This window comes from Heterodontus francisci, chromosome 18 (assembly GCF_036365525.1).
Source record: "Heterodontus francisci isolate sHetFra1 chromosome 18, sHetFra1.hap1, whole genome shotgun sequence".
NCBI lineage: Eukaryota > Metazoa > Chordata > Chondrichthyes > Heterodontiformes > Heterodontidae > Heterodontus > Heterodontus francisci.
The window spans coordinates 57,799,572-57,816,356 of record NC_090388.1 but is presented as its reverse complement, the minus strand read 5'-3'; the positions used below and the strand labels follow the sequence as shown (position 1 = coordinate 57,816,356).

Genomic DNA, 16,785 nt, shown 5'->3' with positions numbered 1-16,785 from the left:
AGAGCTGTTCTGAGAATTCCTATCTGATCAGAAATAGCCAAGGAAAGGGTTAACAAAATAACATGGTATGCTAATCTAATTGAGTGTTAGATATTGCCCCATCTAACCCATCAAGCAGATAGTTGTGGATGTTGCAGATACATAGTATGCAATGCACCAAAATACCAGCATTTTGTTATATCAAAAAGAAATACAAATTCTATATTACAGAAACATCTCAAAACCAAAGTTACATTCTAACTTGCTAACATTTACTACTGGAAACATAGGATCAGGAATAGACCATTTGGTCACTTAAGTCTGTTCTGCCTTCAGTTAGATGACAGCTGAACTGTACCTCAAATCCTTTTACCTGCCTTGGATGCATATCCCTCAATCGCTATTGACCTCAGTCTTGAAAGTTTCAATTGATCCAGCATCCACAGTCTTTTGTGGGGAAGGTTACAGATTTCTACTACCCTATGTATGAAGATGGGTTTCCGGATTTCAATCCTGAATGGCCTGGCTCTAATTTTAAGATTTTCTCCTTGTTCTGAATTCCTCGACTGGAGGAAATTATTTCTCTTTATCTACCCAATAGAATCCTTTTATCATTTTATCCTCAATTAGATCACCCCTGCTATACTCAAGGGAATGCAAGCCAAGTTTATGCAACCTACCCTAACCTGTTTAGTCCTGGTATCATTCTGGTGAATCTGCATTGCACCCTTTCCAAAGCCAATATATCCTTCCTGAGTTGCGGTGTCCATAACTAAACTCCAAATGGGGTCTGACCAAGCCTCTGTACAGCAGTAACATAACTTCCTCCCTTTTGTATTCCAGATCCCTTGAGATAAAGGACAAGGTTTATCAGCCTTTTTGAGAACTTTTTGTATGTGTCCATTTTGGCACAGTTGTTTAATAGTTTACTGTTTTGGATACTGTTGGGGGGATGGCCTATCAGGGGAAAACAACAGCAGCAGCCAGAGCAGTGGCACCATGGCTGGCACTGTTGTTCAGCAGGGAGGGACAAAGCGCAGAAGAGCAACAGTTATAGGCGACTCTATAGTCAGGGGCACAGATAGGCGCTTCTGTGGACATGAAAGAGACTCCAGGATGGTATGTTGCCTCCCTGGTGCCAGGGTCAAGGATGTCTCTTAACGGACAGGGGGCATTCTGAAGGGGGAGGATGAACAGCCAGAGGTTGTGGTACACATCGGTACCAACGACATAGGCAGGAAGAGTGACGAGGTCCTGCAGGGGGAGTTTAGGGAGTTAGGTAGAAAGTTAAAAGACAGGACCTCTCGGGTTGTAATCTCAGGATTACTCCCTGTGCCACGTGCCAGTGAGGCTAGAAATAGGAAGATAGTGCAACTAAACACGTGGCTGAACAGCTGGTGTAGAAGGGAGGGTTTCAGATATCTGGATCATTGGGATCTCTTCAGGGACAGGTGGGACCTGTACAAGAAGGACAGGTTGCATCTAAACTGGAGGGGCACAAAGATCCTGGCTGCGAGGTTTGCGCGCGTCATTCGGGAGGGTTTAAACTAGTGTGGCAGGGGAGTGGGAACCAGAGCAGTAGGACAGCAGGTGAAATAACTGAGGGGGAACTAGTAAATAAGGCCAGTAAGACTAAGAGGAAGAGCAGGCGGGGAGATGTTGCTGAGCGCAGCGGGACTGGTGGTCTGAAGTGCATTTGTTTCAATGCGCGAAGTATTACAGGCAAGGCAGATGAACTTAGAGCTTGGATTAGTACTTGGAACTATGATGTTGTTACTATTACAGAGACTTGCTTGAGGGAAGGACAGGATTGGCAGCTAAATGTTCCGGGATTTAGAAGCTTCAGGCAGGATAGAGGGGGATGTAAAAGGGGTGGGGGAGTTGCATTACTGGTTAAGGAGAATATCACAGCTGTACTGCGGGAGGACACTTCGGAGGGGTCATGCAGTGAGGCAATATGGGTGGAGCTCAGGAATAGGAAGGGTGCAGTCACGATGTTGGGGGTTTACTACAGGCCTCCCAACAGCCAGCGGGAGGTAGAGGAGCAGATATGTAGACAGATTTTGGAAAGATGTAAATGTAACAGGGTTGTAGTGGTGGGTGATTTTAACTTCCCCTATATTGACTGGAATTCTCTTAGTGCTAGGAGCTTGGATGGGGCAGAATTTGTAAGGAGCATCCAGGAGAGCTTCTTGAAACAATATGTAGATAGTCCAACTAGGGAAGGGACCGTACTGGACCTGGTATTGGGGAATGAGCCCGGCCAAGTGGTCGAAGTCTCAGTAGGGGAACCTTTCGGGAACAGTGACCATAATTCCATAAGTTTTAAGGTACTTGTGGATAAGGATAAGAGTAGTCCTCGGGTGAAGGTGCTAAATTGGGGGAAGGCTAATTATAACAATATTCGGCAGGAACTGAAGAATTTAGATTGGGGGCAGCTGTTTGAGGGTAAATCAACATCTGACATGTGGGAGTCTTTCAAACATCAGTTGATTAGAATCCAGGACCGGCATGATCCTGTGAGGAAGAAGGATAAATTTGGCAAGTTTTGGGAACCTTGGATAACGAGGGATATTGTGAGCCTAGTCAAAATGAAAAAGGAAGCATCCGTAAGGGCTAGAAGGCTGGGAACAGACAAAGCCCTTGAGGAATATAAAGATCGTAGGAAGGAACTTAAGCAAGAAGTCAGGAGGGCTAAAGGGGTCATGAAAAGTCATTGGCAAACAGGATTAAGGAGAATCCCAAGGCTTTTTATACATATATAAAGAGCAAGCGGGTAACCAGGGAAAGGGTTGGCCCACTCAAGGACAGAGGAGGGAATCCATGTGTGGAGCCAGAGGAAATGGGCGAGGTACTAAATGAGTACTTTGCATCAGTATTCACCAAAGAGAAGGACTTGGTGGATGATGAGTCTAGGGAAGGGAGTGTAGATAGTCTGGGTCATGTCGTTATCAAAAAGGAGGAGGTGTTGGGTGTCTTGCAAAGCATTAAGGTAGATAAGTCCCCAGGGCCTGATGGGATCTACCCCAGAATACTGAGGGAGGCAAGGGAAGAAATTGCTGGGGCCTTGACAGAAATCTTTGTATCCTCATTGGCTACAGGTGAGGTCCCAGAGGACTGGAGAATAGCCAACGTTGTTCCTTTGTTTAAGAAGGGTAGCAAGGATAATCCAGGAAATTATAGGCCGGTGAGCCTTACGTCAGTGGTAGGGAAATTATTAGAGAGGATTCTTCGGGACAGGATTTACTCCCATTTGGAAACAAATTAACTTATTAGCGAGAGGCAGCATGGTTTTGTGAAGGGGAAGTCGTGTCTCACTAACTTGAATGAGTTTTTTGAGGAAGTGACGAAGATCATTGATGAAGGAAGGGCAGTGGATGTTGTCTATATGGACTTCAGTAAAGCCTTTGACAAGGTCCCTCATGGCAGACTGGTACAAAAGGTGATGTCACACGGGATCAGAGGTGAGCTGGCAAGATGGATACAGAACTGGCTCGGTCATAGAAGACAGAGGGTAGCAGTGGAAGGGTGCTTTTCTGAATGGAGGGATGTGACTAGTGGTGTTCCGCAGGGATCAGTGCTGGGACCTTTGCTGTTTGTAGTATATATAAATGATTTGGAGGAAAATGTAGCTGGTCTGATTAGTAAGTGTGTGGACGACACAAAAGTTGGTGGAGTTGCGGATAGTGATGAGGATTGTCAGAGGATACAGCAGGATATAGATCGGTTGGAGACTTGGGCGGAGAAATGGCAGATGGAGTTTAATCCGGACAAATGTGAGGTAATGCATTTTGGAAGATCTAATACAGGTGGGAGGTATACAGTAAATGGCAGAACCCTTAGGAGTATTGACAGGCAGAGAGATCTGGGCATACAGGTCCACAGGTCACTGAAAGTGGCAACGCAGGTGGATAAGGGTAGTCAAGAAGGCATACGGTATGCTTGCCTTCATCGGTCGGGGCATAGAGTATAAAAATTGGCAAGTCATGCTGCAGCTGTACAGAACCATAGTTAGGCCACACTTAGAATATTGCGTGCAATTCTGGTCGCCACACTGCCAGAAGGACGTGGAGGCTTTGGAGAAGGTACAGAAGAGGTTTACCAGGATGTTGCCTGGTCTGAAGGGCATTAGCTATGAGGAGAGGTTGGATAAACTCGGATTATTTTCACTGGAACGACGGAGGTGGAGGGGCGACATGATAGAGGTTTACAAAGTTATGAGTGGCATGGGCAAAGTGGATAGTCAGAAGCTTTTTCCCAGGGTGGAAGTCAGTTCCTAGGGGACATAGGTTTAAGGTGCGAGGGGCAAAGTTTAGAGGGGATGTGCAAGGCAAGTTCTTTACACAGAGGGTGGTGAGTGCCTGGAACTTGCTGTCGAGGGAGGTGGTGGAAGCAGGTACAATAGTGACGTTTAAGAGGCATCTTGACAAATACATGAATAGGATGGAAATAGAGGGGTACGGTCCCCGGAAGTGCAGAAGGTTTTAGTTTAGACAGGCATCAAGATCGGCGCAGGCTTGGAGGGCCGAATGGCTTGTTCTAGTGCTGTACTGTTCTTTGTTCTTTGTACACTAATTAGCTGTACGCAATTCCAACAGGAAACTCTTTGGAAATTTTATCAAGAGACAACCTGTCGTTGAATGTCAAAATTAGATTCCATTGGTAATCATCCCAGAGACTATTCATTGCAGCCACATTTGGAGGTGCATATAGTTGGCGGCAAAATAAATTTGTCTTCAACATACCCACTGACTCATGTACTACCTTTCCATCACAATGTCCTTTACAATTTTGGTGATAATAACCAGAAATAACAAAGTTGTCTCCCAAATACACTCCCATGTGTGACACTGACCCAGTCACAACTAAGTCGGCTGAACAGCCAGGATGGTGCTGAGGTTAGTACACATGGCTGCAGTCAGCCGAGCCTAGTGAAGGGGAAAAAAAGGGGAGAAAAAAAAGGAGTTCCTGCTCCTTATCCCTATTAGTAATTGTAAGTGTGGATTGGACTCGGTTCAGATATGATAACTTTGTGATCAAATAGCTTGCCAATTCTCAATCTCGGCTCATCTATGAAGATTGACAATTTTGCTGAATATTGGAGGATGACTAATGCCTGTGGAATCCCGTTAGGGTAGATTCTTATTTCTATTCCAGCACATCGTCTCATGTGGAGGCACAAAATGGATTGGCCGCCCGTTATACACAGTGCCTGATATTCAGTTCCACTGCAGTCAATGGAATTAAATATCAGACGCTGTGTTTAACAGGCGGCTGATCCGTTAGCATCCATTTTGTGAGACAAATTCCTACCCTTTTGTATCTTATTTCAAAACATAATTTTTAGGTCTACTGGTATTTGAAAGAGATCCTTTGTTAGGATTGCATCCTGTGAACACCTGCTAGTTTCCATTCCTAAGCAGATAAATGACATTTCTGGTGGAGGAATAGAGAGATACCTAAACTGTTGAGTTCTAACTTCATTGCTGTATGTAAACTTTGATCCCAGAAATGTCAGATGTCAGTGCTTCAAACATGTTTGTCAGCAGAGGTGTAAATGAGCAACTACTTAGTAGATTATATGTTGTATATCTGCATAATATACATATACTCACACATTTCTCTATATATTATACATACAGATACTACTACACATATGCAACACATTTAGTTATTTAATACAAATCTGTTCATTACCTACCCCTGCACTGGTTGCTTTCAGTCAGTTCATAGCCTGTACCACAGCTTATTTCACGCAGGCATCGGTAGGACCCAGCAGTGTTGATGCAGCGCTGTCCTGTTTGGCACTGGTGTGTCAGTGACAGACACTCGTTCATATCTGTATTCAGCAGCAAAAAACTAGTCACATTTTCTTCCCTGTTCCCCTATTAGTGTTAACATATGCTGAGATGTTGACAATGGGTGCTGGCAGCTGCCCCTTTGCCTTGCCCAAGTAGCTATTTTTTACCCTTGAGATTTTATAGCCTATGGATTCTGGAGGGGGTCACAGACAAACCTGACGGTTCTCACTCATTATCCACACAAGCACACTTTCTAACAGGACTCACTGGAGAACAACAAAAGACACCTGGGCCAATTTTTACCTCTCTAAACCAAACACCAGACCAACTGTTGACCTTTTCCTCTGCCCCAGCAGGCATTAGTTAAATCAGCAATACAGATATCAAACCTTCCTGTCGATATACCTTTTACTCAGTGCCATAATGGTTGAACATTGGGAGAGGTTCAACATTTCTAAATGGTTTGTTCCATTATGAATCTCGATTTGCCTAACCCACATACATAAGTATAAGGGTGCAAGTAAGTGATTTAAGAAAAAGAAACTTCATTAATGTGGCACCTCATTATGTCTCAAAGTGCTTTAGAACCAACTGGTTATTTTTGAAGTGCAGTTACTATTGTTAGACAAGTAAATGTGGCAGCCAGTTTGTACATAGTAAGGTACCACAAACTAGCTGGAGCAAACTACTGTGCCTGGATGGGCGCATCAGCATTTGCAATCCAAGCTTGGCTGATCTGACGTTATCTGGAAGAATGGAGTCCTCCCAAGGCCCATATAGGCTGAAGAAATATATTTTTTAAACTTTTCAGCTCTCAATCCCCTCCAGTATTGATTTTCATATTCTAGAAGGTTTGGAGCCTTTAAAAGGCCCCATAAGGACTCATACCATTGAGACCTGACATGGGTTCCACCCTTTCAAGGGTGCAAAGGAAGGAATTTTCTGGTGGCGCCTGGGAACTCCCCCATTCCTGGCATGCTCCTTGACATTGAGGGGTGAATGAAAAATCTGACTACTATCCTAACTGGAATTTAAAAGTTCTGTCCAAATGGGGCAGAATCTCAGTAGAGCAGAGATCTGACAACATCCACAGCCCCAGGAGTTTTCGGGCCCATTGTTTTTTTATTGGTGGTATAGGCTGAAAAAGTAATGACTAGGACACCAGAGCATTCTCTACTCACCTTTGAATAGTTCTATGGGATCTTTCACATTCACCTGAGCAACGGAACTCTTATCTGAAATATGGCACCTTTGACAACTCAGCACTCCAACAGTGAAGTGTTGGCCTAGATTTTGTACTCAAATCTTTGTGGGGTTTAAACCCATGACCTTCTGACTCAGAGTGAAAAAGGCTAGCATCTGTGCCAAGCTGATACTTAATACTTATAAGTGACTTTGAATAGTCTTAGATTTTGGCCTATACACAAATTCAAAAGGTTTGCAACCAGCTCCCTCAATTGTTGGTTTGTTCCTGTATTATATGTTGAATGAGCCATGAATCTACACAATTTTTTGCATGCAACTTTTACCTCAAATGCAGGAATATTCAAGAATCCAGACGTATACCAATTCTCTACATATGTCATGATACTCATGAAAGTGACATTGTCATACATGCAAAATTGTGAATATGAGTTATAAGAACTCACCACATTCTCATCCCTCATATCACTCAATAATATGGTATCATGGTAGTGTATTGTTTATTCATTGAAACATACAAGATTCTGAAAGGGCTTGACAGGGTAGATGCTGAGAAGCTATTTGCCTGGCTGGAGAGTCTAGAACTAGGGATCATAGTTTCAGGATAAGGGATCGCCCATTTAAGACTGAGATGAGGAGAAATTTCATCACTCAAAGGGCTGGAATTTTTGTGAATCTTTCTACCCCAGAGGCTTGTGGATACTCAGTTGTTGAGTGTATTCAGAGCTGAGATCAATATATTTTTGGACTCTATGAAAATCAAGGAATATGGGGATCGGGTGGGAAAGTGGAGTTTAAGTCAAAGTGCAGCCATGATCTTATTAAATGGCTGAACAGGTTCTACAGGCAGTATGGCCTACTTCTCCTCCTGTTTCTTACGTTATTATGTTATACAATTTTGCCACCTCCTCGGCAGGTAGGTATGCTCAAGTTTCATTCAGTCCTTTTTTTAAATGTTTTCGATATCTTCAGGGGGATTCTTCCCCTATTTAAGAGTTGCTTCTCCCATTTCCCACTCCATCAGCCCTGCATATTGATCATTTGCAGTGGCCAGCTCTTCCTACACAGCAGTAGTAACACTGGGAGCCCATCTTGTATATATAATTGACCTCGCTCAGGCAAATGAGTTGTGGTCATGGTGGGGTGATTGTGGTAGGCGGAAGTCAAGCCTCGGCCTACCTCCGGCAGCGATCCTGCCCCAGAAGATAATCCAGACCTTAGCTTCTCATCCGAATAATTTTGTGGCCAAAAGGTTTTAGAACACTGATTTGGCCTGATCAGAAATAGAGGTCGTTTTAACCTGAACTCATTTTTAGCTAAAAATATATTAACACAATCCGAACAAATGAGAAACAGTAAATACCTGAGACAATTATGATATGCAAACCTGTGACCATAGAAACTTACAACACAGAGGGTGGCCATTTGTGCTTTGAAAGACCTATGACCTCTAGTTATTATTATTGAGTAGTTCAATAATTGTTGACTTTATACACATGCAGCTTTTTTGTCCTTTGGCCTTTCTTTCTTCGACTCCACTGTCTCTCTAATGAGTGCATTTGGTTGATATAAGTAGGAGAGGTTAGGACTAGGGAAAATCTAAGGACAATACCTTCACACGTTACATTGTCATCCTTCAGCTTGTAGCCAACGTAGCAGGAGCAGTCAACGCTGGTACCTGTGTCAGTGCACCGCTGCTGACAGGGTCCGCCTCCTTTGAGGAAGATAATGGAAGCAAAGATATGATTAAAAATGGAACAGTATTTCCTCAGATATCACACATGCTTTTTATTCTATTCACACAGCAGTTCAGAGCACCAGACTCCATTTCCCCCTACACATTTGGACAGCATAACAACATCAAGACAGAAATATGAAATGATGTATTTTTAGACTAAAGCTGTCCACAAAATAGTAACTAGGAGATACAGGCCACGAAATTCAGCTTTGTAGCACCCAATTTTTCAGCGCTGGGGGTGCTGTTTTGCCTCCAAAATGGTGTTGCAGCGCTGTCACTCACGTCCAGTGCTAGCCACATAGAGCACCATTTCGGGAAGGGTGTGAGCATTGGTGCAGGCACATGCGCTGGAAGTATGCAGAGTAGGCAGATCATAATGTCAATCAGTGTGCAACACTGGTTTGTCACCATTGCTGCCATTTCTGAGCTCAGCGCTCCAGCTAATGTCTTCTCTTAACCTTGCACAGCTGAACACATGTTTAAACAAGAACACAAGAAATAGGAGCAGGAGTAGACCGTATGGCCCATTGAGCCTGCTCCACCATTCAAAACGATCATGGCTGATCTTAGGCTTCAGCTCCACTTTCCTGCCTGCTGGCCATATCCCTTGATTCCCCAAGAGACCAAAAATCTGTCTAACCCAACCTTAAATATATTTAATGATGGAGCATTCACAACCCTCTGGGGTAGAGAATTCCAAAGATTCACAACCCTTTGAGTGAAGTAATTTCTCCTCATCTCAGTCCTAAAGGATCGGCCCCTTATCTTGAGACTGTGCCCCTGTGTTATAGATTCCCCGACCAGCAGAAACAATCTCTCAGCGTCTACCCTATCCAACCCCTTGACAATCTTGTATATTTCAATGAGATCACCTCTCATTCTTCTAAACTCCAGAGAATATAACCCAATTTACTCAGCCTCTCATCATAGGACAACCCCCTCATCCCAAGGACCAATTTAGTGAATCTTCCCTGTACTACCTCCAATGCAAGTATATCCTTTCTTAAATGTCCAGACCAAAACTGCACACAGTACTCCAGATCTGTAGCAAGACTTCTTTATTCCTGTACTCCAATTCCCTTGCAATAAAGGCCAACATGCCATTTGCCATCCTAATTGCTTGCTTTACTTGCATGCTAACTTCTTGTACAAACACACTCAAGTTTCTTTGAAGATCAACACTTACAAGTTTCACACCTTTTTATAAAATATTTTGCTTTTCTATTCTTACGACCAAAGTGAATAACTTCACACTTCCTTACATTTTATTCCATTTGCCATCTTGTTGCCCACTCACTTAACCTTTCTATATCTCTTTGCAGCCTCTCTGTGTCCTCCCCACAGCTTACCTGTCCACCAACTTCCGTATCATCAGCAAACTTAGATACATTTAAAGTTGCTGAAGTCGACAGGGAATGGTGTAGTACGTGCTGAAGGACTTTGTCCTGATTTCAAGGATTCTACACAAACCACTTGCTCCCAGACATAGGTACAGTTGTATGCATCCCACTAGGACTATAGCATGACAGGAAGAATGAGCGAAGGTGACACAGAACAGAACAAGGTGCTCTTAGAGGGAGCAGGAGGAAAGGGAGAAGGGCTGTCAGCAGGAGGCCATATCTACCTAGAGCATGCAGGGAGCAATTCTTCTACCTGAACCTCAGAATTGAACAGTATGCCAAATGTCTCTGATTCACTAAGATGATTCTCATTGAAATCTGCCACCTGCTGCAGACTCAAAGCAAGGCGAAAATGGCATTGCCGCTGGTTGTGAAGATGACTGTGGCCAAAAACTTTTATGTATTCGGTTCTTTCCGAGGCTCTGTATTCCAAAAGAATCAAATACATTTCATTCCCTCTTGCCAGAGAGAAGCTGGCAGTGAGAGAATGCGGTTTTGAGAGAATTTCAGGCTTCCCCGTAGTGCAGGGTGCCATTGACTGCAGCACGTTACTATGCTGGTGCCACGTCAACTCTGAAATACAACCACAAGGGATTCCACTCTCTCAATGACCAGCTGGGATGTGACCATACACAGCAAATCATGCAGGTCAATGACTAGTATCCTGGCACTAGTCTTGATGCCTTCATTCTGTGGCATCCCGCTCTGCCATCTGCAATTGTGCAATTACAACAAACCAGAGGGTGGCTACAGGACAACAAGGATTATCCTTTGACAACGTGGCTCATTATTCCAGTGTGCACCCCCTGCACGTATGGGCAGCATACACATAATGAAAGCCACACTGCCACACAGAATCTGATCGAACAGACCACTGGGGTGTTGAAACAACGTTTCTGCTCTGGAGGAGCCCTGCAACAGTTGGCAAAGCATGTGCCAAGATTGGTCACAGTCTGTTGCATGTTGCACATGCCTCATGTCACCTCATGAGGGCGCAGTCCTTGCCAACAACACGACAGCAAACAGCTGAAGAGGAGGAGGAAGAGAAAAGGAGGAGGCAACCAACACAACCCTTTTCTGGCCGTGCTGTCCACGATCGATTCATCTGACTGCAGTACCAGTGAACAGCTACAATTTTCCATTCAATAACAGTCCCATACCTTATATTTCCTCTGTTGCAGACCATCACAGCAACCTCTTAGCCACAAAGCTAAAATAAAAGCCACCAGAAAACAAACATTCCAAATGAAATTTATAAATCAAAACATGCCATATTGCATACAAAATTCAACTATTCACCCTTGTATTTTCCCTTAGTGCCTATCTCAGTGTTCCTCGCAGTGCTGCTCCAGTGACTGCAGCCTGGTTGGCAGAAGGCTGGTGACTTTCACTAGGGGTGATTGCAGATGGCCTTACAGGACGACCTCGAGCAGCTCTGGCCCTGAGAGGCCCAGCTTCAGACTGCATCATCTCAGCAGTCTGGGCTAACAGGCAACAGCAAGGGCACTGGCAGAGCTTGTGTGCAGCAAGCTGAGCTTGCCTGAGGGCTGTCAGAAGTTGAGTGGCAGCAAGCTGACCTTGCATGGCTACAGACAGAGCTTCCATTGCAGCACTTAGACATTGGATGACTTCTAGTTGGTAGAGGTCATGAATTTGGAAGGTGCTGTCGAAGGAGCCTGGGTGAGTTGCTGCAGTACATCATATGGATAGTACACACTGCTGCCACTGTGCATCGGTGGTGGAGGGAGTGAATGTTTGTGGATTGGGCGCCAATCAAGCAGGCCACTTTGTCCTGGATGGTGTCGAGCATCTTGAGTGTTGTTGACTTGTGCCTTGTAGATGGTGGATAGGCTTTGGGGAGTCAGGAGATAAGTTACTCGACGCAGAATTCCTAGCCTCTGACCTGCTCTTGTAGTCACAGTACTTATATGGCTGGTCTAGTTCAGTTTCTGGTCAATGGTAACCCCCAGGATGTTAATAGTGGGGGATTCAGCAATCATAATGGTATTGAATGTCAAGGGCAGATGATTGGATTCTCGCCTGTTGGAGATGGTCATTACCTGGCACTTGTATGGCGTGAATGTAACTTGCCACTTTCAGCTCAAGCCTGACTGTTGTCCAGGTCTTGCTGCATATGGACATGGACTGCTTCAGCATCCGAGGAGTCACAAATGGTGCTGAACATTGTGTAATCATCAGCAAACATCCCCATTTCTGATCTTATGATGGAGGGAAGGTCATTGATGAAGCAGCTGAAGATGATTGGGCCTAGGACACTACCCTGAGGAACTCCTGCAGTGATGTCCTGGGGCTGAGATGATTGACCTCCATCTTATATAAATGCAAAATCCTGCAGATGCTGGAAGATAGTGGAGTGTCCCGGCAGACCCATTGTTTCAGCCTGTTCCTGCCCCACTGCACTTATTTCTTCCTATCTTGACTTTATCTTTTCTCCTCTTGTCCAGTCTCTTCCCACCTACATCCGCGACTCTTCTGTCACCCTACGTTATTTTGACAATTTCCAGTTTCCTGGTCCTAACCACCTCCTCTTCACTATGGACGTCCAATCTCTCTACACCTCCATCCCCCACCAGGATGGTTGGAGGGCTCTCCACTTCTTCCTTGAACAGAGGCCCAAACAGTCCCCATCCACCACCACCCTCCTCCACCTGGCTGAACTTGTTCTCACATTGAACAACTTCTCCTGCAACTCCATTCACTTCCTTCTAGTAAAAGGTGTTGCTATGGGTACCCGCATGGGTCCTAGTTATGCCTGTCTTTTTATGGGATATGTCAAACATTCCTTTTTCCAGTCCTACTCAGGCCCCCTCGCCCAACTCTTTTTCTGGTACATTGATGACTGTATCGGTGCTGTTTCCTGCTCCTGCCCTGAACTGGAAAACTTTATCAACTTTGCTTCCAATTTCCACCCTTCTCTCACCTTTACATGGTCCATCTCCAACACTTCCCTTCCCTCGCTCGACTTCTGTCTCCATCTCTGGGATAGGCTGTCTACTAATATTCATTATAAGCCCACCAACTCCCACAGCCACCTCGACTACACTTCTTCACACCCTGCCTCATGTAAGGACTCCATTCCATTCTCCCAGTTTCTCCGTCTCCGACTCATCTGCTCTGATAATGCAACCTTCCATGACAGTGCTTCTGATATGTCTTTCTTTTCCTTCAACCGACGATTCCGCCCCCCCCCACTGTGGTTGACAGAGCCCTGAACTTTGTCCGTTCCATTTCCCGCACCTCTACCCTCACCCCTTCCCCTCCGTCCCAGACCCGTCACAGGGTTCCCTTGTTCTCACTTTCCACCCCACCAGCCTCCACATCCAAAGGATCATCCTCCGCCATTTCCGTCATGTCCAGCATGATGCCACTACCAAAAGCATCTTCCCCTCTCCTCCCCTGTCAGCATTCCGAAGGGATTGTTCCCTCCATGACACCCTGGTCCACTCCTCCATCACCCCCAACACCTCGTCCCCTTCCCACGGCACCTTCCCATGCAATCACAGGAGGTGTAATACCTACCCATTCACCTCCTCTCTCCTCACTATCCAAGGCCCCGAACACTCCTTTCAGGTGAAGCAGTGATTTACTTGTACTTCTTTCAATATAGTATACTGTATTTGCTGCTCACAATGTGGTCTCCTCTACACTGGGGAGACCAAACGCTGATTGGGTGACCACTTTGCAGAACACCTTCGCTCAGTCCGAAAGCTTGACCCCGAACTTCCAGTTGCTGGCCATTTTAACACTACCCCCTGCTCTCATGCCACATCTCTGTCCTGGGATTGCTGCAGAGTTCCAGTGAACATCAGTGCAAGCTCAAGGAAGAGCATCTCATTTACCGATTAGGCATGCTACAGCCTGCAGGTCTGAACATTTTTAGCTCTTTTTTCTTTTTTCTTTGTTTATTTTATTTCATTTTGTTTCATCATTTATTTTTTTACCATGTGCCTACCCACTGCTTTTTTTGTCATGTCTGTGCTTTGGGCCAGGTCGTTCTATTTTTCTGTCAATTAACACCCTCTCTGCACTAACGCTTTGTCTTTCAGCACACCATTAACATACCGTTTGCCTTTGCTCCATGACCGTCTGGACAGTTATTCTCTGTGACCTTGGCCTATCAACACCTTCTCTTTACTCCACCCCCGCTTTATTTGCTTAAAACCTATTACATTTCTAGCCTGTGCCAGTTCTGATGAAGGGTCACTGACCTGAAATGTTAACTCTGCTTCTTTCTCCACAGTTGCTGCCAGACCTGCTGAGTATTTCCAACATTTATTGTTTTTATTACCACAACTATTTTCCTTTGCGCTAGGTATGACTCCAACCAGTGGAGAGTTTCCCCCCTGACTCCCATTGACTCCAGTTTGCCTGAGCTCCTTGATGCCATACACAGTCAAATTCTGCCTTGATGTCAAGGGCAGTCTCTCTTACCTCAGCTCTGGAGTTCAGCTCTTTTGTCCATGTTTGTACCAAGGCTGTAATGAGGTCAGGAGCTGAATGGCCCTGGCGGAACCCAAACTGAGTGTCAGTGAGCAGGTTATGGCTGAGCAAGTGCCGCTTGATAACACTGTTAATGATACCTTCCATCACTGTGCTGATGATCAAGAGTAGACGGATAGGGCAGTAATTGGCTGGGTTGGACTTGTCCTACTTTTTTTGTCCAGAACATACCTGGGCAATTTTCCACATTGCCAGGTAGATGCCAGTCTTGTAGCTGTACTGGAACAGCTTGGCTAGGGGCGTGGCCAGCTCTGGAGCACAAGTCTTCAATATTATTGCCAGAATTGTGTGTCCACAAGCATTTTCATGGAGTTGGCCAGCACTTCCTGGAGAGAATGTATCCCAAGCTAGGCACTGAGCCTTGTGACAAGTTGGTTCCAGACTCATCCATTCTCCTTGACATTGACTGCAGGCTTTCTGGCAGGCCTGACAATGCACCAAGCACTTCATTGTGCATTTCCATCAGCTTTCTTCTGTTGACCACCCCATCAAAATCCTTAACTGAGTCCTCTGCCATGGAACTTGTCCTCTGCCCTGGCCTCTTGTGCCCAGTGTCTTGCCACATGCAGTTCCCACCTCTGAGCTCTCCTTTAATGTGCATGCAGTGTCAGTATCTGAGCTGGCAGTTGTGTGTTTGAGCATGTGACAGTATTTCTCCTTCATTACTGTCTTCCTCATCTGCCACCTCTTTCCCTTCTACCACTTCCTGGCCAGGTTGCATTTCTTGTCTGCCATGTGTGAATTACTGGCAGTATGTACAAGTTGTGAGATGTGGGTGGTGAGGCTTGCAACAATGCTAAGTGTGTGAGGACGAGGTAAAGTTATGAATGTTATGTACCAGTCGTGATTCATGGAGAATGTTGGTAGGTGAGTGATGGGGGCGTGGTGGATTCAGCAGTTCGTGAGGCTAGTGGTGCAGTTGGCAGGACATGGAACTTGAAGATGAATTCACTGACCTTGACCATTTGTATGAGGTCATTGAAGTTCTTGCAGCACTGTGTCTAGGACTTTGGGACTAGACCTCTGGCATTGACCACCACAGCTGTCTGGTCCAACTGCCTTCACACAGTTTGTTTGGAGGGTGTTGTGGCCCTCTGGAGATAAAGGACCTCGCTCCTCCTGTCCAGCTCCTCTACCAAAGAGTCCAGCACAGCATCAGGGAACCTCGGAGCATGCTCTTTGCCCTGTTGCATCATAATTCAGTGTTCTTCTTGCTCGCACTCTCTCAGTTCCAGCATCTGCTGCAGCCAGAATGTACCTCCCCTTTAAGAGGTGCGAGCTGGCTTTACGTAGTGCAGGCTAGCTGGCTGTACGCAAGTATCATGCAAATTAGCAGGAAGTACAAAGTTTGAGTACTCCCTGCACAGGAAGCAACAAGTGTAGGTTAATTACACATTGTGATATTCGAGCCCATTTTCAGGCCCTGTCCAATTTTGCAGTCGCACTCATTGGGCTGTATTACCTGATATTACGACAATGTAAAATGAAGCACTTTGCTTTAGTCTCATTTCTTTTTTTATTGACCCATTAAAATATTTGAAACTGTCATTTGTTATTCTTTCTTCTTATCCTCATGGTAAAGTTACCCATTGAATGGGATATTCATCACCACTGTTCTTCAGCTGAGCTAAGCCTTTGAATAAACACCACATACATTGGTCCCTGTTGTTTATGTAATATATAAATGTTGCTTTTTCAACCTATATTTACTAATACTGTAATTATACCCTTGCAATATACCCTAATTATACAAAATTCCCAGTAGCCATTCAGGTCTAACGAAGCTCTACAGACTAGACAATCTTAGATTTTATCTCTGATCTGTGAGAATTGGTTGATCTCAGACAGAGTGGCAGCAGAGATCATGATTGATCTCAGCATCAATAAGCCAGGGAAAGATTATCAGTTAGATACCTTTATATTTCACAATTGATCATTTTTATTCTAAAATAGGAAAAACAAGGAGACAGTTGCGCTTTCAAAAGATAAACAGATCATCACTTCCCCAAAAATGTTATCAGCAGTCACTTCCCGCACTACGCAGAATAGCACCCCCCACCACAAAACCCTCCTGTTCACAGAGACACTGTACTCTGTCAAACAAAACTTCCAGTTCCCAGAGACGTTCTTTCCTCCTTCAACA

At 45.0% G+C, this 16,785-nt stretch overlaps 1 protein-coding gene across 4 annotated transcripts in view; it reads right to left on the bottom strand.

Moving 5' to 3' along the window:
* fbln1 (fibulin 1) overlaps window positions 1-16,785 on the bottom strand; it is a 215,732-nt gene that overhangs the window by 139,703 nt on the left and 59,244 nt on the right. For all 4 annotated transcript variants that reach the window (XM_068050808.1, XM_068050810.1, XM_068050807.1 and 1 more), the window contains 2 exons: window positions 8,596-8,697; window positions 5,681-5,818 (listed from right to left, as the gene is read on the bottom strand). In XM_068050808.1, the coding sequence (XP_067906909.1) occupies window positions 5,681-5,818; window positions 8,596-8,697 (240 nt within the window). The remainder of the gene's footprint in view (window positions 1-5,680; window positions 5,819-8,595; window positions 8,698-16,785) is intronic.